Genomic DNA, 26,715 nt, shown 5'->3' on the forward strand with positions numbered 1-26,715 from the left:
TCTCTATGCATTCTCTGACATTCTTTAGTCATATCTGACTAAGTAAGTTTCAAACTACCTATAAATCAAATATTTATGTGTATTTTTACAAATTAATTTTTCACCAATAGCTTATAGTACATTTATTCACTTATATTGAAAATCTTTTAGATCATTTCCAGTTTTGAATATTATAAACACTGCTCCTACAAACATCCGTGAGTTTTAATCTGATATATCTCCTTGGGCACTTCTACAAGGAGCTCATTCTAGGGAACAGAACTGACATCATAATTTTTAACTACATAGGGAACCATCAACTAAGCATTTAGTTAAGCCACAAAGTATAGAATAATACAATTACAAAAGCTACTGAATCACCAAAACCAAATAGATCAGAATTAAACCTTTTCTTAGTTCACAGGAACAAATTATGTGCCACATTACTGTGTGGTACAAAATAAAAATAAAGAAAACATAGTGTACTCAAAAGAAGAATAACAGGGCCTCAGATGTGCAAATACACCAGCAATCAAAATTCTGTAAATGGCATGAATACTGGTAGTTAAAAAGTATTACAGTAACATGGAAAAGCAAAGCTAGCTCGGCTTGCTTGTCAAGCTACATGCCTGGGATAGACAATAAGGAAACAGGCTGCTGAAGGAAGTTTCTGCTAATACCTCTCCACAGTTCCAAACATATATGTATCTCCTCCCTCCTGGCTCACAAGATCATGTGATTATGTGCTAAGATTAGAGAATACCCAGGAAATATAGTCTCAACTAAGTTTCAGAATAATGTCATGAGGTGGGTACTACCACCTCATTTTGTAAATGAAGGAGTTAAGGCTAAAGGAGATTAAATTTCTAGGAGTCATATTGTTGGCGAAAAAAAACACATCAAGATTCCTCTCATAGTATAATAAATGGAAATAAGCCAAAGTCACCCAAAGGGTTGTTTTTTATAAAGCAAATACCCAAAATAAACTTATTAGAATTAACATCAAAATATAATGAAATTAAGGAGTTATAATTATTACTCAACATCAGCTAGCAAAAGGCAACTCACTAACAGAAACACAGCTTCGGAACTTCATAGAAGGGCTCCGTGTTTGCATTTTAATAATTCAGATATCTACAGTGCTATTCATTTCTGGTGAAGTAAAATTAGTTAAACAATTCTTGCTATGGAAGACATTCTGGAAGCTGTTTTAAAACAAGAGGAACATAGGAACAAGTAATAAAAAAAAAGAATTCAGAACTCAAAGGCAGATGACAACAGAAGGATGGTTTCTGCAAAGATAGCACTCCAGTGGATTTACAAATGTTCTCTTTCAGCCATTCAAGTATTAAAAGAACTGTCAACAACCTTCAATGTTTCTTAGACCAGACAAACTAAGAACAAAGAGATCAAATATTAGCAACATTGAATTCTAAAACAAAGCAGTGTTTTCTTATGATGGCGATATAAACTACTTTGAGTACAGAACTTGATCTTTATCATAAATAAATTGAACAAGTATAGAGAAGTAAATTTTAAACTATACTTTAAAAATATGTTTCATGTAGAGTCTGTTCTGAGGCTGACCTCATAGAGTGATGCACAGTGAGTTACCCAGCAACAATGATTCACTGGATTCCTCTAAAATAAGGCTTCAGTTTCAATGAGAGTGACGTCCTAGTCAGAAAAAGGTAAGAAGAAGCCTACAGAAACAATTACTATAATTTCAAAATGAGGATGGGGTCAAGGGAAAAAAAAATTGCAAACAGTAAGAAAAAAATATCTGGAGATAATGAAAACAAACGTGGATTTCAGAAATATAAAAGCATGAATTTCACCTCAGGCACTTGGTAATGCAATAAAGGAGATGACTCTGGGAAAATAAACAATTTGTCTCTACAAAGCAGACCCTCTGAGAGGAAAGGTTTCTGGCATCTAGCAGCAAATCCTCTCCCCTTGTGAGAGAAGACTCTGAAGAGGCAAGCATCTGTCCAGAGAACACTGCCCTTCCTGGTACACAGGGAAAGGCCTTAGATCTCCATGCCTTAGAGTTTCACTTTTCACCCTTATCTTTTCACTCAGTTAATCAGACAGAGTTCATGGATACAAAACAACAAATGGACAATTTGTTAGCTCAGAAAGCATCTTTAACAAAACACAAAGTTTCAATGGTATCTATTAAGTTTATAAAGTAAACCTCAAGTTACTCAAGTAATTAAACCATACAGGGAAGATGGAAGGGTTACTGAATTCCTCAAGATAATTTCTTACTCAAGGGTATTTTAACAAGTTTTAATGAAGCTACCTGCTAATTCAAGACTTTATGTAAAATAGTTTTATATAGATTATTTACAGATTGGGAATTATGCAAGGGGTTATACATAAACCTGTTAAAAGCCCACCTTCTTTTCCTAGGATTAAGAACTTAAAAAAAAAAAAAAAAAAGTCTCACTTTCCATTCAGGGAAAACACTGAAATGTGTTCCTTGTGTTCCTGCTCATTTATTTTCTACAAAATCAAACTACTACTCTCTTTGGGTTCATGCAGTAAGTAAGTTGGAATATTTCCCCATATACTACATATAAAGAATCTAATGGAAGCAAACCATGTAATTTTTAAAAATTTCTTAAGGCACTGACTTTATGCTACATAAGCCCAGTAAATAACAGACAAGGTGTCTGACATTTAAAAAGACTGGAAACAAGAATCTGAACCACTGTTACTGAATTACTTTGTGATGCCTAGCCACTTAAAAACAGCAAAAGAGATTGTGTATCCTGTCAATACATAATTCTCAACTACTCTAAAACTCTTTTGATAAGTTTACCTGAACAAAGTGCTGAATCTCCTTGCTTGTGGTATCATTAAACTTACAATGGCTGCTTATCATTAAAAAAAAAAAAAAAAAAAAAAAAAAAGACTCTTCTAACAACAACAAGGCTCAAGGTAACCCTTGCACTAGTAATCATACATTTAGGAACAAAATTAATCTCGAAAATTTGAGATGACATTTGGAATCATCAAAAGCAAACTGCTGCTACCTAAAATTCAGAGACCACATTCCAACAAACACCAGAACAGAGTTGAGCCTTTCACATTTTGCACTAAAAATGCAATAGATTCAGACTTGTACAATGAGCCCTTGTGTTTTGTTGTTTCCTGATCTTTGCTCTGCCCTTTGTACACAAGAATCAGGTTTATATTCTGACTTTCCTTCTGTGGACCACAGGTTCAGTATTTGCCCATGCAGTCACAGGGTCTGCACAAACATCACATGATCAGTTACTATTCTTATTGAAGGGATTTGCTGTAACTTCTATAACTTCTGTTTTCATAATGCTTGTTTGGTGCATTTTCCACATAAGCATAGTATTAAAAAACAAAAAAAAACACCCTAGGCAGATTTAAAATAAACAGTAAACTACAGTTACACTTTATATTACTTTAAATTAAATGTGTAAGATAAATTAGACATTTAAAAAGGGTTTTCTGTTTCATTTTTTAAATAGGCAAGTGATAAGAACAAGGTCTGTGACCTTTACTTGTTATTAACAAAATAATAACTTCTGAAAATCACAAGTCAGCAAAACACTCTTCTGATGATCCTCTCATTTGCTGGGCTTGGAATACAAAAGGTAACATAAAAGTAGTGTTATATATAATAAAAGTATAAAATGTCTTCTAGGGTATGGGTTTAAAACTGCGTCCTCTTGTTGATTTCAGCGGATATGAATTATCTTTCCCCACAGAAATCACTGTCAGTTTCCTAAGTGAGATACAGTGGTCAAAAAGTTAAAAAACAAAAACAAAAACAAAAACAAAAACAAACAAACAAAAAAAAACTCCGCCAGTTTTGGTTCACAAGTATTGAGAGTGTAGAAAGATGCTACATTTATTAAATAAATTACATTAAATAGCTTTAAATTTTACTACATTATCTAAAACTGAGGGGGGGGGGACAGGAACACATCTAAAATGTAATTATGTTTTTCTGAATAGCCCCTAGGAGCTATAACTAGGACCCACTGAAAGTGTATGCACTAATTTAAGGTGTGGCCCCTCTACCTTCAAGTGATCCTGGAGTTAAGAGAGGAGTAAATATATATGCATGGACAGCCACAAAATAAGAGACGGATTAAAGAGCCAGCCTACCTTAAATCTTCCTAAAGACAGCCTTTGGGATTTGCAAACAGTTGTCAGTCAAACCAGAGTGTGAGACAACTTACTGCTACCCATTCCCTAAAATAAAAGGGTCATACTATACTGAGTGCTATCTTTGGAGATGAGAGGCCCAAAAGACTATTTGACTTTAATGGCTTCATTTAATCTAAGAAATGTATTTAAGAAAATCAGAATTCAATCTGTGATAGAACTAGAACTTAAATAAAGAAGCCATATTATCAATATTTCATTAAGAAAGTTTAGATATGATCTGGAGAGATGGTTCAGCAGTTTGGAGCCTTTTGGCTGCTCTTGCAGAATAGCTGTGTTGGATTCCCAGAAGCCACAGAGCAGCTTACAACTGTTTCAGGGGATCTGAAGCCCTCCTCTGGCCTCTAAAATCGTTACACACACACACACACACACACACACACGCACGCACGCACGCACGCACGCACACGCACACGCACACGCACACGCACACGCACACACACACACACGGGGCATAGACATACACATAGGCAAAATATATTCTTACAAAGATAAAGTTTAGGCACCTCACACCCAAGACAGTCTGTTTTATTCCCTTGATGAATGACTTTTAATTAGCAAGTCTGAAATTCTTCCTATGTGTTTCTGCACATGTATGTAGGGGCCATCAATATGAAATGTTCTGCTCCATGTTGTGAAGACAACTAACTACAATAGGAATATTTTACTCACACACACACACACACACACACACACAGAGAGAGAGAGAGAGAGAGAGAGAGAGAGAGAGAGAGAGAGAGAGAGAAATAGGTACCTGAAGATAGTTACTTGCACACTTCTACTACAACAAATCCATTGATTTCCTTGTTTTTCCACTGACTTCATAATGTTAGCCCCTGAGTTCATTAAAATCAATGTGAAAAATACTCTGTACTCACTCTGGCATTCTATGAATTGATGAATAAAAGTGCAGTCCCCGCCACTCTTTGAAAGCAAGTGCTCTAATAAAGAAAGAAAGACTTTTAAGGATATAGTTTGTTGTTGTCTTGAAATAAACAACAACAGCAAAGGTTAAAAAAAATGAAATATTTAACATACGTAACTGAAAAGGAGTAATAAAGTTGAATATATTTTAACACATATTTTGGAGTTAAAAACTGAAAACTGTAATTTATATAATAATCACTAATTTATTCTGAATGACTAGCTTTTAAAGGTACAGTCTTCATACAGAGAGCTGAAAAAAACAAACAAAACAAATATATTGCTTTAATGAGCTTTCTCCACTTTTCATATGTACCTTTCTCCATAAAAGGTTTTAAATTCTCTTAAGTGATTTTTGTGTTTTTACTATTGAATTAATTTCATGTTCTAAGAGTCTCTCTTCAAAGCTTTTGGTCTTAAAATGTAAAAGGTAAAAGCTTTTAAGAATATATAAAATCAGTCAGGCATGGAAGCATATGCCTGAAATTCCAGTCAGGAAGGTGAGGAAAGAGGGCTGTCATGAGCTGGAGACCAACATGGGCTACAAAGTGACTTTCAGAGAACTTGGGCTAAGATATGAGCCTTTTTTGGAAGGGAGGGAGAGAGGGAGGGAGGGAGGGAAGGAGGGAGGGACAGACGAACGAACGAACGAAGGGTAATAAGGTAGATATTTTTATACATTTTCACAAGCAGCTTCCCATTTAAGTACCTTAATCTATACCATATATACCACTACAACATTACATTGTTTACCTCCACCAAAATTATCGTGTTTTATACAGTTGAAAACAAGAGCTCCATAAATGGTTTTGCTTACATCAGAAATAATCCAATTTTGTTAAATGTAGAATTAAAAAGAGAAAATTAAAAGTTAACATAGTAAATAGTTCCAGACCTCTTCTTACAATAGTTTTTACTAATTCAAAGGTCAAAGGCTAACCTGTAAATCCAGATAACATTCTTCAGTTACATATCTGTGTCTTTAAAAACTACACAAAAGATTCTAGAAGGGTTAGTATTAAAAGTCTATGCTCTAACACAGTGACTACCAGGAAGGTCTAAAGGCACTCAGACCTAGAACAAGCACACCTCTTGCTCATCTCCACCTCAACCTACACACTTCTCTGTTGTCCTATATTTGTAGAATAGGCAGACATACTCTGTTATGACAGTGCCTCTTAACACCTTTCTTTCCATTGCCTTCTTAACCTTTCAAACTTTACTTTCCTTTATCTAGTTACACAGAACCCAAAGAGCCCATGCTATGACGAAAACAGAGGAAAAGATGAAACAACTTTTTTTAGAGATGAATAAAAAGAACAGTACAGACCAAAATTGGGGGTGGGAGGAATTAAAAGTTAACTAGAATTAAGGAAGTAATTTAAAAAAATAGAATTTGCCAACTGGAGCTAACAGAAACCCTCAGCAGATTAGAAAATATCAGGGTAAAAGTTGTTTTACATAAACTCTAAACCATAACACTTTCAAAACTCAAACTATACAATATCACATTAAATGTGAAAAGTGTTTGGATGGGTAAAGAAAATGTAGTTTATATTCATGACAGTGTTTTATGCAGTCATAAAGAATGAAATTAGATCATCTGAAGGAAAATGAAAGGAACTGAAGATGAGCGTGTTAAACAAGGTAAGCCAGACTCAGAAAGACAAATACCATAAATTTCTTTCATATGTAAAATCTAGATTTAAATGTATATATAACATATGTGCTATGAAAGTAGGAAGGGACTATATAGGGTGAGGACATAGCCTAAAAGGAGGAAGAGTATGAAAAGAAAATGAGAGGGGGAAAATGGCAAGTATAATTTAGCTTAAATTCACTTATTTATAAAAGCAAAAGGAACGGTTGAGGAAAGGAGGAAAATTAGTGAAGAAGGAAATAAGGAAAGGCAAACGTGCACAAAAATGTCATAAACCTTCATCTATGCTTACCAAAAACTTTAAAAACTTAACTTGGAACCAAACTTGAACATACCTAAAGAACTTTACGACACTTATCTGAAACCAAATTACAGACCTAAATATGAATCAATTTCTAATGATTCTTATTAAAAACAGGAAATCCCACTAGGTGGTCTAAATGAGAGTGGCCTCCATAGTCTCATATATTAGAATGTTTGGTTCCCAGCTAGTGGAACTGTTTTGGAAAGATTAGGAGGTGTGGCCTTGTTGGATAAGGTGTGTCACTTGGCGGTGAGCTTTAGGGTTTCAAAAGCCCAAGCCAGGCCCCGTCTCACACTCTCTTGGCATGCAACCTGCAGATCACATATGAGCTTTCTGCTACTTCTCTACACCATGCCTGCCTGTGCCATGCTTCCAACCATAATGACATAGACTCATCCTCTCCAACTGTAAATCCCAATTAAATGCTTTCTTTTATAGTTGTCCTATGGTCATGGTATCTCTCTACACAGCAATAGAACAGTAACCACAACACCTTTATCTACTCTAGTTTTATATGAGGAACCCACAAAGATCAGAGAAGAATGCTGGATCCCCTGAAGCTATAATTACAAGTGGTTGTGAGCAGCCATATTGGTTCTAGGAATCAAACCTGGATCCTGTGGCAGAGCAGTAAGTGCTCTTAACCATTTTCTATCTTTCCAATGCCCTATGTACTCTATTTTTAATATCTGAATCCAACCCTGAAAATATTTAGTAGAGTGGCTTGGATAAAGTCTGTTATCAAAGAAAAAAGGTAAATATGTATATGTCATGTCTACAAGAGCACCTTTTACATGCATTAAGACAACATTGTCACATCTAGATAATGCATTTCAAGCATGACACTTAATAGTCTATTACTTGAATTCAGGCCTTTAGAAATTAAGTTGACACAACTACAAATCATATTACTGGTAATCCAAAAGAATTCAGATGTTTATTGGAATGAAAACTAGTCTCTATGCTATTAGTTAAAGTTAAAGAAATGGGGAAAAAGAGGGAAACATGAAAACATAAAATAAAAAACCATTCCACTTAGAATGAATCCTTTATACAATGAGTTTCTATGAGTTACGGTTTTCTACATTACCCCTATTGTAGTTAGACTACTATAAGCATTAATTGCACATGCCACTAAGCCAGATAAATGTGGCTCATTCTAACAGAGATACGTGGCAAGAGTAAAATAAATACGATTCCAAATACCTACAAAGGAAAATTAATGTGAAATGCTTCCTTAGTAATGTTTAAATACTGGTTACATGTTTAAATAACAGTTTTTATATTATTGGTTAAATGAAATTTAGTATTAAAATGAGTTTTATTTGCTTCTTTTTAAACATTACTGTAATTACCAGAAAATTTTAAAATGTACAGTTGCTCTCATTATTACATTCTAATATATATTTAAATAACCCTTATTTTTAAAAGAAACAAAAATTTATAGTGCTTGTAAAAAGGTTATGTCATTTCTGAAAGAGTTCACTGGAAGAAGTATAAACAAAGATCTCTAGATACTCCTGACAATTTCTCTTTTACCTATACTTAATAGTTCTACTACTTAAAGGGTGATGTCAACTTAAAAGTTCATGAAAACTATGGCTATGGACTTTTGGTGATGTTTGGAAAGGTAAATTATCTTACTACAAAGTCCATTCCACAATAAAATGTGGCATAAAGAAATATTTGTATAAATGTAAAAACGTACTGTCAAAATGCCCTACTAGTCATTCTCATGCTATGTAATTTTTGTCAACAAAGATCCAACTGTTTTAACAATGGAATAATAACTATAGCAAGGATTTTCCCATAACAATATAAAAATTTTTATTTTAATATTAAATTAAGGAGTCGATGACTATTTGCTAATAGGAAAACAGTATGCTACTCTAAATTTTCTAGCAAAAGTTTTACAGTCATTTGAAAACTCTAGTTAAAAAATGGTTTGTATGTATATTAAGATACCTAACTGAGTTAATAAGAGTTCTCAGCTTGCATTAACATAACACTTGACATGTATTTAAGGAAAATATGGATTTCAACTAATATAAAAACCAAAATCCAAGCAAAATAATATGGAAAAATAAAAGCATTTAAGGAAAATGAGTCCTTAGAAGAGAAAGACTAACTCATTTAACAAAAATATGCTAAATACTTTTAATGAATAGCAACTAAAAGTTTTAGTAAAATTAATATGAATATAAACTACACCTTTAAATTTTCTCAGATTAAAAATCAAAACCTTGAATCTGAAGAACTTAAGGCATTTTACAAAACAAATAGCATAGTCAAATAGCAATGGGTAAGTTTTTTCTCAAGAAACTAAAATGTATAATATATGACCTTGGTCATATAGCTCACATATACACAATTATCTGGACCTGCTTTGGCAGTCACTATAAGAACTTTTCCCCCTTTTTGTAATGCTAGAATTGAATCCAAGGCATAAGCTAGGAAAACTCATGAAGCTACATCTCCAGCTCATCCATTTTTTATTTAAAACATAGCAAAAGAAAATACTTAATATGTGGAAAGCAGTTTCATTAGAAGTTCTATTTCTGACCTTGATACCTTAAACTAACTCCTGTATATTAAAGTGAGATGATAAACCATCAGTATGTGCTAAAAATGACTTTATTACCTTAGTACTCCAAACATGCAGTGTTAAGATTAAGTACAGTGTTACAGTTTGTACTCAGTGAATCTTAGAGGAAAGAGGCAAGGGGCCAAAAGTGTTCAGACTTCAGAACTATAAACTGCAGTAATTTAAAAGTGTCCCAATTGCTGGGTGTGGTGGCTCATATCTTTGATCCCAACACCTGTGGGGCAGAGGCAGGCAGACCTCTGTGAGTTCTCTGACTTGTATAGTTAGTTCTAGGCAAGCCAAAGTGACATAGTGAATGAAAACTCTGCATAGAAAAAGAAAAACAAAGAACAGGAAAACTAATACAGTAGCTGTAAATTTTTGGTCAACTAAGAACTGCGACCCAGAAAAAAAGGGCGAAAGAACCAAAACCTAACCAAAAGATTTTTCCGATTAGAGAAAATGACTAATTTTATTCTCTGATAAATAAAAGAGTAGATAAAATGGTTTCCACATGTCTAAGAGTTCAATGGGACATTGAATAAGCTCACACACTGCAGAGACCTGGAAGCCAAGCATGCTAGAACAAACAGCTCTTTGGAAGGAAGGTAAGAGCCATATAAAACAAGCCACAGCTAACGATGAACACCAATTTCTCATCTGAGCCACTGCAATTTCCATATAACAAGGGGTATAGAAGAACAGATCACATCTGTGTCTTAGACTAATAAAGAGAAGCTAGACTTTAAAAGGCAAAACTCAATGGTATGTGTTTCATTCCAAGAACTAAAAATCATTAGGCATTTAGCACTATCCTGCTTAAATGATAAAAGGATATCATGGAAAAAAAATAAGTTTTTTACGCTACCTTTATCTGTGCTCCCATTTATTTTAGGTAAGAAGTCATCAACTTGTATCCCTAGGATTAAGACAGGATATCATTGCCTGATTAAAGAAAGTATTAACTTTAAAACTGGCTTCAAGTGTAACTATGGTATTTCATAGTCCTACTCAAATTGGCTTTGTATAGAACACATAGAACACTGTATTGAGAAGAAGAGTTCAAGTTGCTATTCTTTATTAATTCGGGCTTATGAACCTTCCAAAGAACCTCAAAAGAAAGAGGATCCTACTACTGTTCAGTCATACCACCATCTAAGAGGCAGAAACCTCAAAGACTAAACAACGGTGCCCTCTGGTGGCAATCATGAATATTTTAAAAGGAGATTTTCTAAAAGCACAACCTTTGATTCTTAATATGTAAACTATCAAATGAAAGTAAACAGTGAAAAGTAAATGATGTGAAACGTGAACAAGCAAAGGCTTAATAAAAAACATCTTTAAGTAAGGCAACACCTACCTAAGCTGCTGCATTCTTTAAGAGTTTTCTCCTGGAAGTGTTCTAACCGTACTGTAAAAAACAGTCCAAGAAAAAGATATTTCACAGACAAAGAGAACAAAAATCAAATAAAACCAATTTCTGTACAGCTAGCTTACCTTGTAAAGCTGTTAGCCTTTCATTGGTGAAGTCATTGTCAGCCTGCAAAGCTTCTATTTTTGCCTGGAGCTCCTGTTCTTTTTCTTCCATCTCATCTATTTTATTTTGTAATTCTTTCTTCTCAGCCTGTCCCTTCTGCTGGATTTCCTCTTGTTTTCCCTCTGCTACCTGTTGAGTAGGGATCTCCAGTCACTTCACAAAACCTCACTTTGCTTTAAGTAGCCTAAGGCCAGGACTGACTTCACTTACTTACATTTCTAAGGAATATATTCAGAATTATAGAACATATTTATAAAGCTGATTTTCTACAGCAAATAGAGGCAGACTTGATGGCAAAAGTGAACTGCCACATGGCACTGAGAAGGGAAAAATTTAGGAGCAAACAAGCAGGCACAAGAGATAAACACACAGATAAAGAATCAAAATTAAATCTCCCATGGTTTTCAAATGGGAAATATATTACCCAAATTTACTATTAGTACAACTTCTAAAATGTAACGCTAATTTAAAATTATAAACTATTTATGTTTGGCTAAAAAGATGATGATACAAACTCTTCAAACACGTTTCTCTTGACAAGATCTCCCTAAGAACTACGGCAAGCACCCTCAGCCTTCTCTGACAGTTGAAGGTACTCCACTAAGGCCAGGCTCATTTTTCTCTTGTTTTAATTAATTTTTAAGTTAATACCACAAAGTACTGCATTTTACTGTGGCATTCTCCATACATATATGTCTTGACATTTATCCTCATTTGCATTGTCCCCCCTGATGACTCCTGACCCTCTGGCTGTTTGCTTTCCTCTTCTCACTGCTTCCATAGCATGTGCATTCTATTACCATCTCTTCCCTCACTCTCATGGCCCCCTTCGAGTTCCATGACCCACCAACAGATAATGAATTACATTTAATGGATTTTCAACAATTCGGTCACAAGGTTTTGAAGATTAACTAGATGTTATCATATGGTCTGATGCTTTATTCCAAATGTCCCAGGGGAGCAGCAGCTGAAGAGCAATTGAAGCTCAAACACATCCCCTTGTGTTTGCTGCAGCACTGAATACTCTGAGAAGACCTAAAAGTAAGGAGGTTTAAAAAGCATCTAACTACATTTTATTAATTCCTTTTTTAAAACTTTATTATCACTGTGTATGCATGTATGTATATATGTATGTATGTAAGCGTGTGATGCAGGTAGCTGCTTATGAAGATCACAGTACAACTATGTGGTGTCAATTCCATCCCCCTTTACATGGGTTCCTGGGAATAAACACAGGTTATCAGGCCTTTACCCTATGAGACATCTTACTCAGGTCTTGATTCTCTCTTTTTATAACTTATTATTACTGTGTGTGTCTCATTATGGCCTTTGATTGCCATTTTTAAATTTATCTACATCTACTACTACTACTAATTTATTATCATCATCATCATCATTGGGGGTATGGGGATGTGTCTGACAGCATGTCTGTGTATTTACACGTGTGCATTTGTGACACACATCTAAGTTCTGGTGCATTGGTGCCATGTCCCTCATGTGGAGATCAGAGGACAACTTTGGGGACTTTCTGTCCTTCCACCACGGTTCTATAACCAAACATAGGTCTTAAAACTTGCATGACAAGTGCCCACACTCTAAGACATCTCACCAATCCATTTCATATTGATTCTCATCTACTTCAAATGTACATTAGAAGATGCTGTTCTTTTCTATATCATGCCCATCTTGGTCTATGTGATGCTGAAGCAAACACTAAAAGATGACTATTGTGAAGCACTGACTATATTTCTATCCCAAGGAAGTAAGTATGTCTGTTTTAAAGGCTTTCAATTCTCAGTAATGGAGGGTGGACTAACAGAATACATTTTCTATTTTCATTGTCAATTCCCACTTTTCAATTTTACCAAATTTTACACATTAACAACTATTGAGTGATGCATAAACTTTTATGCTATTAGCATGTTAGTGACATGCTTTCAGGTAGATTAAATACAAACTGTGATGGTTTGAATAAGAATATCCCTCATAGGTTTGTATGTTTGAATATCACCTGGTAGTGCTATTTGGATAGGTCTAAGAAATATGGCTTTGCTGGAGAAAGTGTGTCACAGGAGATAGGCTCTGAGGTTTCATGTGCTCAGGCCAGCCCCAAGGACCTCTCAGCTTCCAGTTCTGGTTACCATGCCCACTTGCTGCAACACTTCCTCTCCATCCATGATGCTGATGTAATCTTACTTTCTGGAACCTTAAGCCCAAATAAACACTTCTTTCTATAAAATGTCTTGTGCATGGTGATTTATCAAAGCAGTAGAAAAGGAACTAATATACATACCTTTAGTTTATCAGATAAATCTTTAATTTCATTAACCGCTCCATTATATTTATTGGCTAATTCTCTTAGTTCTTCCTGAGTCCGTTCATTCATTTCTTTCAGGTGGGTACATTCATCTTCAGTATTACTCAGACTTCTCTGCAATTCAAGTTCACAGAGTAAATGGGTACTTACTTAAAAACGATCATAAATTCAATTTGTAAAAAAGTGTAGCTCTGGACTATTTTGCATCAACATTTGGACTAAACTTATATAAAACTAAATTAAAAGACAAAATAATTTCAGTTTATTTCAGGAACATATATACTAAAACACAACTAAGAATCTTTTTTTTTTTTAAATGTTGAGAAATGGGGACCTATTATTTATACTTTGAAAAGGTCAACAGGTATGACTTTTAGCAGCCTTGAGAATATTTTAAAACTACCAATCCCTTTTCTATTTGGTTAGGTCACTCAGACTGGCTTCATCAGATTCACTATGGAGTCCAGGCTAGCCTGAAACTTGTGAATCTCCTGCCTCAGACTCCCAAATGTTATGATCAAAAGTATACTCTATCATACTTATCTCTAAGTCAACAATTCTTAAAGTAACTTTAATACCACATAGCAATTCATCTAATGTGAAAATAGCAACACAGCTTGAAACTTTACATGTATGTCAAATTAATCAACAGTGAACATAAAGTCCATACTATGGAATGAGAGCATAATACAAACTATCCAGGTCCTCACACATGCTAATAAGCACATGCCCACTGAGCTAAACTCTCAGGTCCAAGAAATATATTTTGATTTTTCTTAAGACCTAGAAGACATCCCCTATAAACTCCTTAAGCACAAGATACAGTGCTATTCTAGAGCTGTAGCTTTCAACTCTGGGTCGTGACCCCTGGGGGGGGTGCACCTAAGACCATTGGAAAACATAGATATTTACATTACAATTCATAACAGTAGCAAAATTACAGTTATAAAGTAGCAAAGAAAATATTTTCATGAGTAACTGTATTAAGGGGCTGTCTGTCATGTTAGGAAGGTTGAGAACCACTGCTCTAGAGGACAGGTAAATTAAGTCCTCAGTAATCATCCTCCATTAAAAGACAGCAATCTCTGTGAGTTCAGGACCAGCCTGCTCTATATAGCAAGTTCCAAATTAAGAAGAGGTACATAGTTCAGTTCCCAGCATCCACATCAAATGGTTCAAAACTACCTATAATCCCAGGTCCAATGGACCTAAGCCTCGGACTTCTGTAGACAACATCCGTCACAAATATATACCCATGAATATACTACACACAGACACATGATTTTAAAAATAAATCTTTAAAAGCAATAACAACAAAAATGAAATACCTCAACTTCTGAAAGCTTTCTAACCACTTCAATTTTCTCCTGGAGAAGCCGCCTCAGGGACTCTTTGGCTGTTGTTTCATAGTTGTGTTTATCTTCTTGCAAAGCTATGAGCTCTTTCCGTAAACTATCTTCTGTCTGATTCTAAAATAAAAGATACTTGTATTACACCTAAGCTTGGTTTTTTTTTTTTAACTACTTATGCTTTGAAATAAACACATTACAATACTCTAAATTATATGTTAAGGTATTCCCCCAAAAAAATGTTAGCCTACTATTAACTAAATCTGTATTTCAAAGTTGTACCAGTAAATTATGCCTTCAGAAATTACGTTAATTCCAACAGGAAAGAGTTAAAGAAAAGAGTTAAAATTTCTCTCAGATGTTAAGATTAATTATTCATATTCTGTGATGCCACCATATTTCCATCTGTGAAGAAAAATCATTGCTATTAAAAGCACCAAACATTTTAGATCAATGGCTTAAAAAAAGTAGTAAGAGCATCAGGAGGAAAAAGGAAGACTCCAGGTCTGGAACAAGAAATGTGTAATATGAGCATGGTGCCTCCTATCTAGTATGGCTACAAGAAGCTATCAAAGTTTTAGCCAGAGAGCCAGCCTTTTAAAAGGTCTACTCAGACAAAACTCTAGATAATTTGATCATCAACAAAATCTACTACTATAGACAAAACACACCAAATATACTTAAATCTAACCAAGGGAGAAAGCATCTCATTGTGATACACTGCTAGAGAAAAAAACCAATTTAGTCTCTTTTATCTAGTAAATAATGGGGGTGGAACTCATGCTGGTTTTTTTTTTTTTTTTTTCTGTAGAAAATGTACTTCAAGGAAATAAAATGGTTCATGAGGGAAAATTTATCTTTGAAGAAGTAATCCAGTTAAGTAAATGAAGGAATGATAGAATTATATCACTGTGTTAAATATCTTTAATGAAAAAATAAACCCAGTGACGAATCACCAATGAATGACAAAGCCATTTAAAAAAAAAGCCATCTAGTCATTATGCTGTCTTTGTATTGATTGAAGAACAACACCATCCATGAAATGTTGTTGGCAAAGAAAAAAAAAAAAAAAAAAAAAAACAAGTACCACAAAACTAAACCAAACCAAATATCCATTTTATGCCCAGATAAAGAACTAAACAAAAAAAAAAAAAAAAAAAAAAAAGTTTCAGTAACAGCATAGACTGATAGCCGGGCAGTGGTAGCACAGGCCTTTAATTCCAGCACTCGGGAGGCAGAGACAGATGGATCTCTGTGAGTTCAAGGCCAGCCTGGTCTACAGAGGGAGTTCCACTCCAAAGCCACACAGAGCAACTCTATCTTGAAAAACAAAAACAAAACAGTATAGATTGAGTCACATTCCAGAAGGCAAATCACTCTTTAATAAATACCAACTACAATAGAGAAAGGAATTAGAACTGGACATGAGTATGTATTATACAATTCTTTCTACTTATAAGTATTCTTGAACATTTTTGTGACAAAGATATAAAGGAATTGTGGAATTATATAAAGGTCTCAGCATACACTCAAATAACAAAGAGGTGAAATTACAGAAGTGCATTCTTCCTTATATAGCCGAGATTGAATACCTACTTTGGAGCATGCCTGTAATTGGTTTCCCATAACTTCTAACCGTGACAAGAGTCTATCTTCATCTATTAAAGCCTGTTGAATAAAATTAAATATAAATAAAAACCCAGAGTAATAAAAGAAAGCATGTATAACAGATTCTATTGCCAACAAAAGAAAGAAAATTGGGGGGGGGGGAATCAATCAAGGTCTGCTACAACATGCTGTTTCAACATTTGTTTACTTTTACTTGCCAAAAATCTTGTTTTATTTCATTCAACACATAAAAAAAAAAACTTTTAAATTGTTTCTTAAATATAAAGTAAATGGAATACCTGCCAACTGGTATCTGAAGCCTCTTGGGTGATGGCTAATAACCGCTGAAGTGTAGCTAACTTCTGTTCCAACATCTGTTCCCGATGTAAGGCCTCCTAACATAAGTCACAAAAGACACTCTAATGAACTCAATCAGCAGGATGACTCTTATATAGAATAACAGTATACTTTAAATATATTCTCATATTGCACCCCAGATGTAGTTCATTATTACAGAACTGCAAGTACAAATGTGATAAACTTCTACCCACATGGAAAACAAGTTATTCATTTCCATTTTCTTTTCATTCATAATTTACTGAAAGAGTAAGTTTCAAAATACAGATTAGAAAAACTAATACACTGTTTCTGTTTCTGCTTATATTTCATAAATACACATATATGTTTATTAAATATTTACATATCTTAGAACAAATGTATTTCAAACTAAGGCAAAACAATCTAATCATCATCAAAGATAATGCTCTACGGCATGGCATCTGAAATAGTAATAGCGTTTAGCTTTTCAATTCTAAAATGTTATGTAAATATATGCACACATATTTAAAAAAGACTACTCACAGCTTATGACATTTTCAGGTGTTCTAATGCTCTCTCTGATTACATAAGAGCCCACTAAATGTTAGCTTGATGTAATTAAGGGGTCAAAGGAACAAATGAATATGGTGAAAGATATTGAAGAGCAAGACTGCTCTGTAGTTAACATGTGATAGCTGCTGACAGCATCCCCTTCACAGGCTGTGAAGGTGCAACGCTTACATCACTTAACTGCGGCTTTGGCACTTCATCTTCTGCCATTCCTGCAATTCCCAAAGGATACTTACTAGCATTCTATCTTTGAGCCACCTCAAATATATATAGCACTTAAGGTTTAATACATTAACTTACTGCTCTCCACATCCTTGAAAAACAATGACTAGGGAAAATCTAGCCTAATGTAGACTTAGAAGTACTCTGTTTTAATATAGACTAAGGAATCTAATAAAAACACCATCATTCATAATCCAAATTAAAATGGCTATTTGCCATATTTTAAGTTTCTGAAGCATTCCTAATATCCAGGAAGTAACAGATACAAAATATTTTACTGATAAGCAAAGCCACAAGCCAACCAAAGTTTTAGAAACTACTTCCACTAGATGGAGTCATTACACATTTTAAAAAATTCATTTCCATTAGTTTCTTAATTCTGAACCAAATTTCAACAAATGTAGTTCTCCTGAAAATGGTCTTTTAGATCTAAGGTATGAAATGCATCTATTTCAACTTCTATTCAAAGGGTTCACAGTTTACATTAAAATTTCAATAATTCAAGAAGGGTCATACAAGAAGAAGGAAAAGGAGGTGGGGATATTCCTCCCAAAGAGTTAGCAAATGTAAATGAATGTTCAAAGTACTGACAGAAGGGTAAGAAGGAATAAGAAATAGAGCATGAGAGGCCCATTCAATGATGATAAGCAACCATAGTACACAGAATCAGGCTAATCATTTAATCTATATGAACATTGTTATTTCTCATGTCAGAAATGAAGAGTCAACTAATCTTAACATTTTCTCCCACCTCTGAAAAGAAACCTTATAACACCTTCCCATTGAATGAAAATGACTGATGACATTCACATCGTATAATTTCCATTGTGGGCACTATTCTAAGTACTTTACTTATATTAATTCATACATCCTTCATAATGTGGATAGGTGGTGCTACTTTTATCAATTGCCTACATGAGGTAAATAAGGTCCAAAAGCTTTTTTAAAACTTTCTTAGGAAGCCAATGGATGGTAGCACAGGCCTTAAACCCCATCACCCAGGAAGCAGAGGCAGGCAGATTCAACAGTTTTAAGGACAACTAAAAGCCTACACAAATAAAACTATTAATTGAAGGTCAATAACAAAACTACCATTCCTAAATTTCTAAACTAAAGGTTATTTTTAAACCATGCTCCCTCATGGTAATTCCCCCTACCAACCCAAAGCCATAATCCTGCCCAAATAAAAGAAAAAAAAAAAAAACACTTCTCTGCTTTAGAATTGTATATCTTTTTAAATAACGAATTAAGTGCACCAGGAGGCCATTCCAAGGAGCTGCTCTGTGCCCTGGATCTAGAAATACAGTTCAAATGGGACTTTGGAGTCTGTCAAAACTACTCTAAACTCAGACTAGGAGCAAATCACACTGCATATGTGAAATTGTGTAAATTTTTAAATCTTCCTTCCCTGTAGTTATTCCTCTTGGAAAAACAAGAATGAGATAACTATATTCTTTATAAATAGCAGTAAAAACTATTACATAGATTAAATGAATCAATATAAGTAAAGTACTAGAATGGAGCATAGTCTATAATAAATGCTATCAAATTACATACTATTATCACATAGCCAAAACTTGAACAAGTTTAATTTTATTTAAAAATCACCTATGATTAAAGAATTACTTTGGCTAGTAGGTGGTGACACACGCCTTTAGTCCAGAGGCAAGTGGATCTCTTTGAGTTCAAGGCCAGCCTGGGCTACAGAGCTAGTTCCAGGACAGCTAGGGTTGAGACACAGAGAAACCCTGTCTCAAAAAACAAAAACAAAAAACAAAAGAGTTCCTTTGGAAACTCCTTGTACTGGTAGAAAAAATAATTTCTCTTGCATACTAACTTCTCTAGACCCAACAATCCTGACTCCTTTTTCTTCTTGAGATCTATTTTTTAAGCCTTCATTCTTCCTTTAAAAGATATTTCTGGTGCACTTGTTTCCAGCTAATATTTCTGATTCTGTATTTGCAAACTGGCAAAATAAAATCTAAGTTACTTTTAAAGACTAAGGATTCTCAAGATTTACTTTTACCTGTAGATACTGAGAAAGTTGGAAAAGTTCCTGAGAGTACATACTTGGAGTGTTAGCAGCAACCTAGAAATAAAACAACATAATATCAATAATCACAGAAAACATTACATTAAAAAGGCTGCAGGGTGGAGGTGGTGCACACCTTTAATCTCAACACCCAGGAGGCAAAGACAGGCCTACAGAGTGAGTTCCAGGACCATCTCCAAGGCTAAACAGAGAAACTATGTACTGCAAAACCATAGATGGATGGATGGATGGACAAGATAGATAAGCAAGCCATTAAGAACCAATAAAATGGCTCAGTAAGTAAAGGTCCCACTTGTCAAGCCTGACAACTTCAGTTTAATCCCCTGCTGGATAGTTTTATGGCACAGGCTGTCATCTGAGAGGAAGGAACCTCAGTTAAGAAAATGCCTCCTCCATAAGATCAAGCTGCAGACAAGCCTGTAGAGCATTTTAGTGATCAATGGCAGAGGGCCCAGCCCTTGGTGGGTGGTATCATCTTTGTTGGACTGGTGATCCTGGGTTCCATAAGAAAGTAGGTTGAGCAACCCATGGAAAGCAAGCGAGTAAGCAGCACTCCTCTTCTTTGGCTCCTACTCTAGGTTCCTGCCCTGCTTGAGTTACTGTCCTGACTTCCTTCAAAAGTCCCATTTGAACTGTATTTCTAGATCCACTGATTTGGAAGTGTAAGACAAATAATCCCTTCCTTCTCCGAGTTGCTTTTGGTAACAGTGCTTATCACAGCAATGGTAACCTTCAGTAGGACAATCTCCAATACCCACATGGTAAAAGGAGAGAAACAATTCCTGCAAGTTGTCCTCATCTCCACATGTACAAGGAGAATGCAAACAAAAATAAAAATGCACTTAAAGAATTAAAAACAAACCAATTCCATGAAATGTGTACTTCCCTAAATATATATATATAATGTTTTTAATTGATCTAGTCTTAATTCTCAATTACTATGTAAATTAGTTCTCAAAATATTTCTATTGTATGTCTACAATTATATAGATAGTATTACACTAATTACTTCAATTTATAAACAAGACGATGACGCAAGCATTACTTGTGAAACTTTCCTTGGTAAGTCAAATCACAAGCCTTTTCATAACAGAGAAATAACTCCTAATCAAAACAGTCATTATATTTTTCCTATAGATTCATCATCAATTACTTCATTAATATATCAACATGTCAATTCACTTAGAAATAACAATCTTCAAAATGTTACTTGGAAGCATGTGTCAGGATAGAGGATGACATGAAACCTCACTATTTACTTACTGAAAAACAAAAATTAAAATAAAAAATATTCTATCATTTTGTCCAACAGCCAGATACAATGAAAAACTTATTATTGTATGTAAATTTTAAGAAAAAGATGGAAAATAATGTTCAGAAACTACAAGTCAGCCTAACTGCTCAGAACCCAAAAGCATCAGAATTTGCTTCAATGGGAGCTTTTCAGGACTATAGGATACAGAACCATGTCACTAAAAAAGAAAACAAAGAACACAATGAGTTGCTGTGGTATTTACCCATATCCTGAACACTAATAAGCACTACAAGTATGCATACTTATCCTTTTTCATTGTTTAAAATGGGTCTTGTTACACAGCCCTTCCTGGCCAGGTACTATGTTCCCCAGGGTTGGCTTTGAATTCACAGCTATTCTCCTATCCTAGCCTCCCAAGCTCTAGAAATACAGGTATACACTACACTCTTCCAATTTATTAATTATGTTATGTAATCACTCCTTACTAAGCTCAGAAAGTATGTTTTCTAATATTCAGACTAAAAGAATTAGTATTTTTCTTTTGAAGATCTAAATCAACAAAATCATTTACTTCTAAAACAGTTTTTGGTATCAGTGAAGTTGATGATAAATTACTTTCATTTATAAAACAAGAATCTAAGAAACAAGGTCAGTTTAAAGTAGGTAACCGCTGCGAATCTAAGAAAAAACTGTGAAATGTTTGTCCTCACATTTTAGGAGAGAGAGAGAGACAGAGAGAGAGAGAGAGAGAGAGAGAGAGAGAGAGAGAGAGAGAGAGAGAGAGAGAGAGAGAGAACCCCGCAGGCACTGTCCCAGATCCTAGGACTTGGGAGATGGAGGCAAGAAGATCCAGAAGTAAACTTGGGAGATGGAAGCAAGAAGATCCAGAAGTAAACAAACCACATCTTTAGCTGCACAGTGAGTTCCTAGCCACCCAGGGCTATGTGAAAGCCTGTCTAAAAATCAAAGAAGAACAAAACTCCCAATATTCACAGTAATGTCAAATAGAGAAAGAAAAAAGTCTGTTTCTGCTCTTTGATCACACAGTTTCTTATTTAGCAATGATACCTATAGTTTCAATGCACCAATACTCCTAAACAAAAGAAAAATATTCTAGCAATGAATTACTGCAATTTCTGATCAGATGGTATCAAAACTGATGTTTAGTGGCATTAAAAGAGTAATTTCCGTAAGTTCTTATTTCAGAGCCTCTCTGCTGTATGGACAAATACTAAGTGAACTTGGATAGAAAGCTTTGGGAAATTCCTAGACAGAACTGTACTTCAGAATAAAAGGTAATAGTTAACATTATTTACCCCTGGCTAGGCACTAAACCAGGTACATTTAGTTGGCTCAGTCAATGGTTTACCTGGGCTACAAAAGCTTTTCCCAAAGAAACATCCATTCCAAATTCTCTACACAGTGAAGGTTATATTAACTACACAGCCATATTTACTTTACTATAAAAACAGATTTTTTTTAAAGGTAAAACATATTATATAAAAACACCAGTGAAATAATATTTCAGAGTTTGGAAAACAATCATTCACTACTTACTTTGTCAACAGGACTTGGTAATGGAGCATGGATGACACTGAAAAGTAAAATTTAGAATTTTTATCTAATTTCCTGAGAATGGAGGAAATGGTACTAGAGCACCAGAATATCTTGTCATAAAATTCATGCATTTGCTCTCAAATAATTAAAAGAACGTAAACTATCTTTCATCCCTTCATAAACAATGACATTTCTAAAAAAAAAAAAATGTAAACTTACATTTTACTCATTATTTTTCTTAAAACGAATTTCAACTCCAAAATGTATTTATTAAACATCTTTTGAGGACCCACTATTTACTGAGCGCTGTGATGACTCCCTTATTTTTACTATTTCAATACACTGAAGTACCTTTTAAATCATGCATTTTATTTGTAACATGTAAGTTACCAATAAATAAACAAATACTCCTGTGTAGAAATCTTTAGTAAGTAAGTAAAAGTTCAGTTGGAAAGAAAGATTATAATTTGGAAAGTCATTCTGGGGCAGAACAACTTTAGCTGTCAAAACAGTGACAACTATTCTTCACTAGCCATCTTGGGTCGAAGTCAACGTTTGCATGTGTGTACAGTAGAGCAAACACAACAGGTCATTAACTAGCACTAATTTCTTTTGGGGCCTGATAAAGAACTCTTGATAGAAAAGCAGCAGCAGTTAAGCACACAGGCTAAGTATACCAACTAGACCAAATTGGCTATACTTACCAGCTAAAAACTAATCAAGATGGCCCCCACTTATAAAGGGGCCATATATAGCGTTCTTGTAAGTATTAAATGTGTTGATATAAACAAGTAGCTTCAAACAATGCCTTGGAATAGTAACCAACCAATTACTATCTTCTACTCCCATGAGAAATGTGCAGCTGAGGAAGGCAGAGTGCCTGTTTTACAAAGCCCTTTAAGATACTGTATGTGTCTGGAACACAGGTAGAGGGATGTAGAGCAAGGTTGTCACCTATGTCCCCTACACTTCACATCTTAGAAACTAAGCCAGTGATAACCAGATGGAAGGCTGATTGGGTAAAGTTCCTAGACTCAATTAGTAAAGCTTGGGACTCAGCTCAGTTCATAACCCTGAGCATGACAGTGGAGGGTTAAGTACTAGTACCTACTTTCAAAACACCAGTATACCTTGCACAGACTTCAATGAACATGTATAAATTTTTACTGTATTTATTTGATTACATGTCTGTGACTCAGGAATGATGATCAATTCACCCCTGCATCCACAGAGCCAACCTCAAGTCTTAACAAACTTGATACTTAGTGAAAGTTGAAACTACAGTAATTCTTTTTCATTCTATAAACTAAAATGAAAGTTTTAAATATAAGTCTTTTTGACTGTACAAGCAATATATACTGAAAATGGGAATTATGTAACATAAAAAAATAAACTAAAATTAATCCTAGCACCCAGAGATAACCATTTTTTTGTATATATCCTTTTTTCCTCTGCTAATATTAAGGACATTAACTCAAAAACCCTAAATGGAAACAAATAGAACTTTTAAAATCTGGTTTTGTTGGGGTTTTTTGATTGGTTGGTTGGTTTTATTGGTGTGTGTGTATGTGTGTGTGTGTGTGTGCTTTTAGTGACCCAAGAAGAAATTCTTCTATCCCCATGAAACCTGGTTAGCAAACAAATGGCTAAAAAAGTCAAATAACACATTCTACAAATATATATTTTCTTACAGAAACTATATTGGATATAGGTGTATTTTATCTGGATTGTTAAAAACTTTTTGTGTATATGTATATAAAAAGTGTAACAAGGCAATGTTAGAAAATAGGAACTGTTATTTAATGTTGGGGTTGTAAAGTTATTGGCAACTTCTATTTCTGTTGTTAGAAAATTATAAAATAGAAAAATAAGAAACAATCAGAACTACCTATTGAAGATCTTAAAAACCCTATACACTATTTACACAGTGGACTTGGCATTCTTGATGCCATTTAAACTGATTCAGCAAGCCCTGTTCCAATGAGATCCTGTGCAAAACCAAGGAGCACAGCTCCTGAGGATTGACATCTGAGGTTATTCTCTGCTCCACATGCACACATGCAGACAATACACAGAGAGAGAGAGAGAGAGAGAGAGAGAATACACACACACAAAACAAATATTCACACACATAGACAGTGTACACACACACAAAACAAACATTTACACACATAGTCAGACAATACACACACTCACACAACAAACATTCACACACATAGTCCCTAAAAAAAGGAAAGAGAGCTGGGAAGAAAATAAAAAATAGTTAAAGGGATTTGGGGAAATGGGGGAATCTACTGAAAAGTCTTCAAAAATTTTTACATATGGCTGATTAGATAGTCCATTAGGTAAAACATTTGTCAGGTAAGTGTGAGAGCTTGAGTTTGAGTACCCAGAACACATGTAAGCCAAGAAGTGCATGTGTGAAACCCCAACACTCTTTCAGCAAATTAGGAAACGGTAACTGAAGAATTCCCAGGATCTTGGAGGACAGCTAGCCTAGGGCACATGGTGACAAACACAAAACACTGCCTCTAACAAGCTGGAAAGCAAGCACCAACACCAGTGCTGTCCTCTGACCTACACACGCACCATGGGATGCATACATGAATACACACACACACACACACAGAGAGAGAGAGAGAGAGAGAGAGAGAGAGAGAGAGAGAGAGAGAGAGAGAGAGAGGATACACATATTCTACTAGATGGAACCTAAGAACACAAAAGACTTACATGGCTGCTCAAACCTTTTAACTTTATCAAAAGTGACCTCAAATCAACAGCAGGCAAACACTAGTCTTTAAAAAGATGTAGGTCATTGATGGATTGATTAGTTGTTCTATGACTGAAAGTTCAATTCTTAACCCATAAAGGCTTTGTTATGTTGAAGTTCTTTAAGTTTATACCACAATTTCAATCAATTACATTTTAATAAACCATAATTAAAATAATATTTTAAATTTCAAATGTGACAGGGAAGACTATTTATTACAGTAAAGGGACCCTCACTCTGCTTTATCTTCCTCTCTTTCCCACTCACTATTCAGCTTTTCCTTAAACTCTAGGTATTTTGGTATAGTCAAAACAATGTAAACCATTAGTAAAAAACAGATTGTGATAACAGGAAGCTCCTTTGAAGAAAGGAATTAAGCATTTAGCATATTCAAGGCTTTCCCTAAACAAAAACAAACAAAAAGCATTAATATTTAAATAATGCCAGCACCTTCCCTATTTCACAATGAAAACCTGTAAAAAGTACAGGATGTACTTAAATTTACATTTTAAACTCTATACTTCATGACAGGATTTGATACTGCTTCACATAAAACATAAAATACTACTCTGGGGGAAATTCTTTTTAACTCCCCTTAAAAAAAAAATTACTAATTATATAGACATCTTCAAGTTCTGGAAGAATATGACATTTGACATTAATTCCATAGGCAATCAAAGTACAGAAAGATCTAAATTAAGTATACACCAAAAGGAACACAGTTATCATTCTCCTATAACTAAAATATCCTAAATATTGCAAAAGCAACTAACGATCTATTCAAATATGCACTGTAAAGTTAAATTTGGAAATAAAACCACCTTTACCTCTGATACATTATTATTATTAGATTTTTTAAATAATATAAAGTACTTGAAACTAAAGTATAAGCCAAAAAGTACTGTATCAATTTTCTAATAGTGGTTTTAACGGTGTATCATCACTAAGAATATTACCAACTAAGATTAATTAATCCAAGACTTCACAGCACTAAGTTATACTCACTCTGAGCGGAGCCGGGCTTCCATACCATCTGGTAGAAAAAGTTTTATTGTGGAAACAATACACCCATGGGTAACTGGTTAAAACAAATAGAATAATTGTTTAAAAATATGAAACTTGGTGGGTCTCATAACTAAACTTGTATTTCATTCTTAAAAATAGTAATTTCTAGGAAAGTAAATAAATCTAGTGGTTTAACAACGGTACGTACTACCTTAGAAAAACTCAATTCCTTAACAGACAATGAGAAGTCAACTGTCCAGTATGCAGAACCAGTAAGAGTAGAAAAGGATAAGACAGTTTTGTCCCAGTTTGCTGACATCACACCTAGTCTACTACCCTTTAAAAAGTAGCCCTTATTCTTCATTCTCCTGTCTCCAAACTGTCTCACAACCACACCTCAGAGAACTTTAGTGTCCTTTATGGACAGTTTAGAACATCCAGACTGCTGACAAGTAAGGGTATATCTCTGATTCCTCCAGTATACAGCTGAT

General features: G+C 34.6%; 1 protein-coding gene across 26 annotated transcripts in view; it reads right to left on the bottom strand.

The window, feature by feature from the left end:
- Positions 1–26,715, bottom strand: part of Slmap (sarcolemma associated protein) — a 119,309-nt gene that overhangs the window by 35,143 nt on the left and 57,451 nt on the right. For 5 of the 26 annotated variants that reach the window (XM_051176729.1, XM_051176732.1, XM_051176723.1 and 2 more), the window contains exons 3-10: positions 26,225–26,297; positions 22,450–22,486; positions 19,611–19,673; positions 16,774–16,869; positions 16,463–16,534; positions 14,846–14,986; positions 13,494–13,631; positions 11,161–11,329 (exon numbers count right to left, since the gene is read on the bottom strand). In XM_051176729.1, the coding sequence (XP_051032686.1) occupies positions 11,161–11,329; positions 13,494–13,631; positions 14,846–14,986; positions 16,463–16,534; positions 16,774–16,869; positions 19,611–19,673; positions 22,450–22,486; positions 26,225–26,297 (789 nt within the window). Of the gene's footprint in view, positions 1–5,069; positions 5,133–10,531; positions 10,583–11,023; positions 11,075–11,160; positions 11,330–13,493; positions 13,632–14,845; positions 14,987–16,462; positions 16,535–16,773; positions 16,870–19,610; positions 19,674–22,449; positions 22,487–26,224; positions 26,298–26,715 lie in introns of all 26 variants that reach the window. The other 21 variants (XM_051176720.1, XM_051176721.1, XM_051176707.1 and 18 more) reach the window with 7 other exon arrangements.

This window comes from Phodopus roborovskii, unplaced genomic scaffold (genome assembly GCF_943737965.1).
Source record: "Phodopus roborovskii unplaced genomic scaffold, PHOROB, whole genome shotgun sequence".
Lineage (NCBI taxonomy): Eukaryota > Metazoa > Chordata > Mammalia > Rodentia > Cricetidae > Phodopus > Phodopus roborovskii.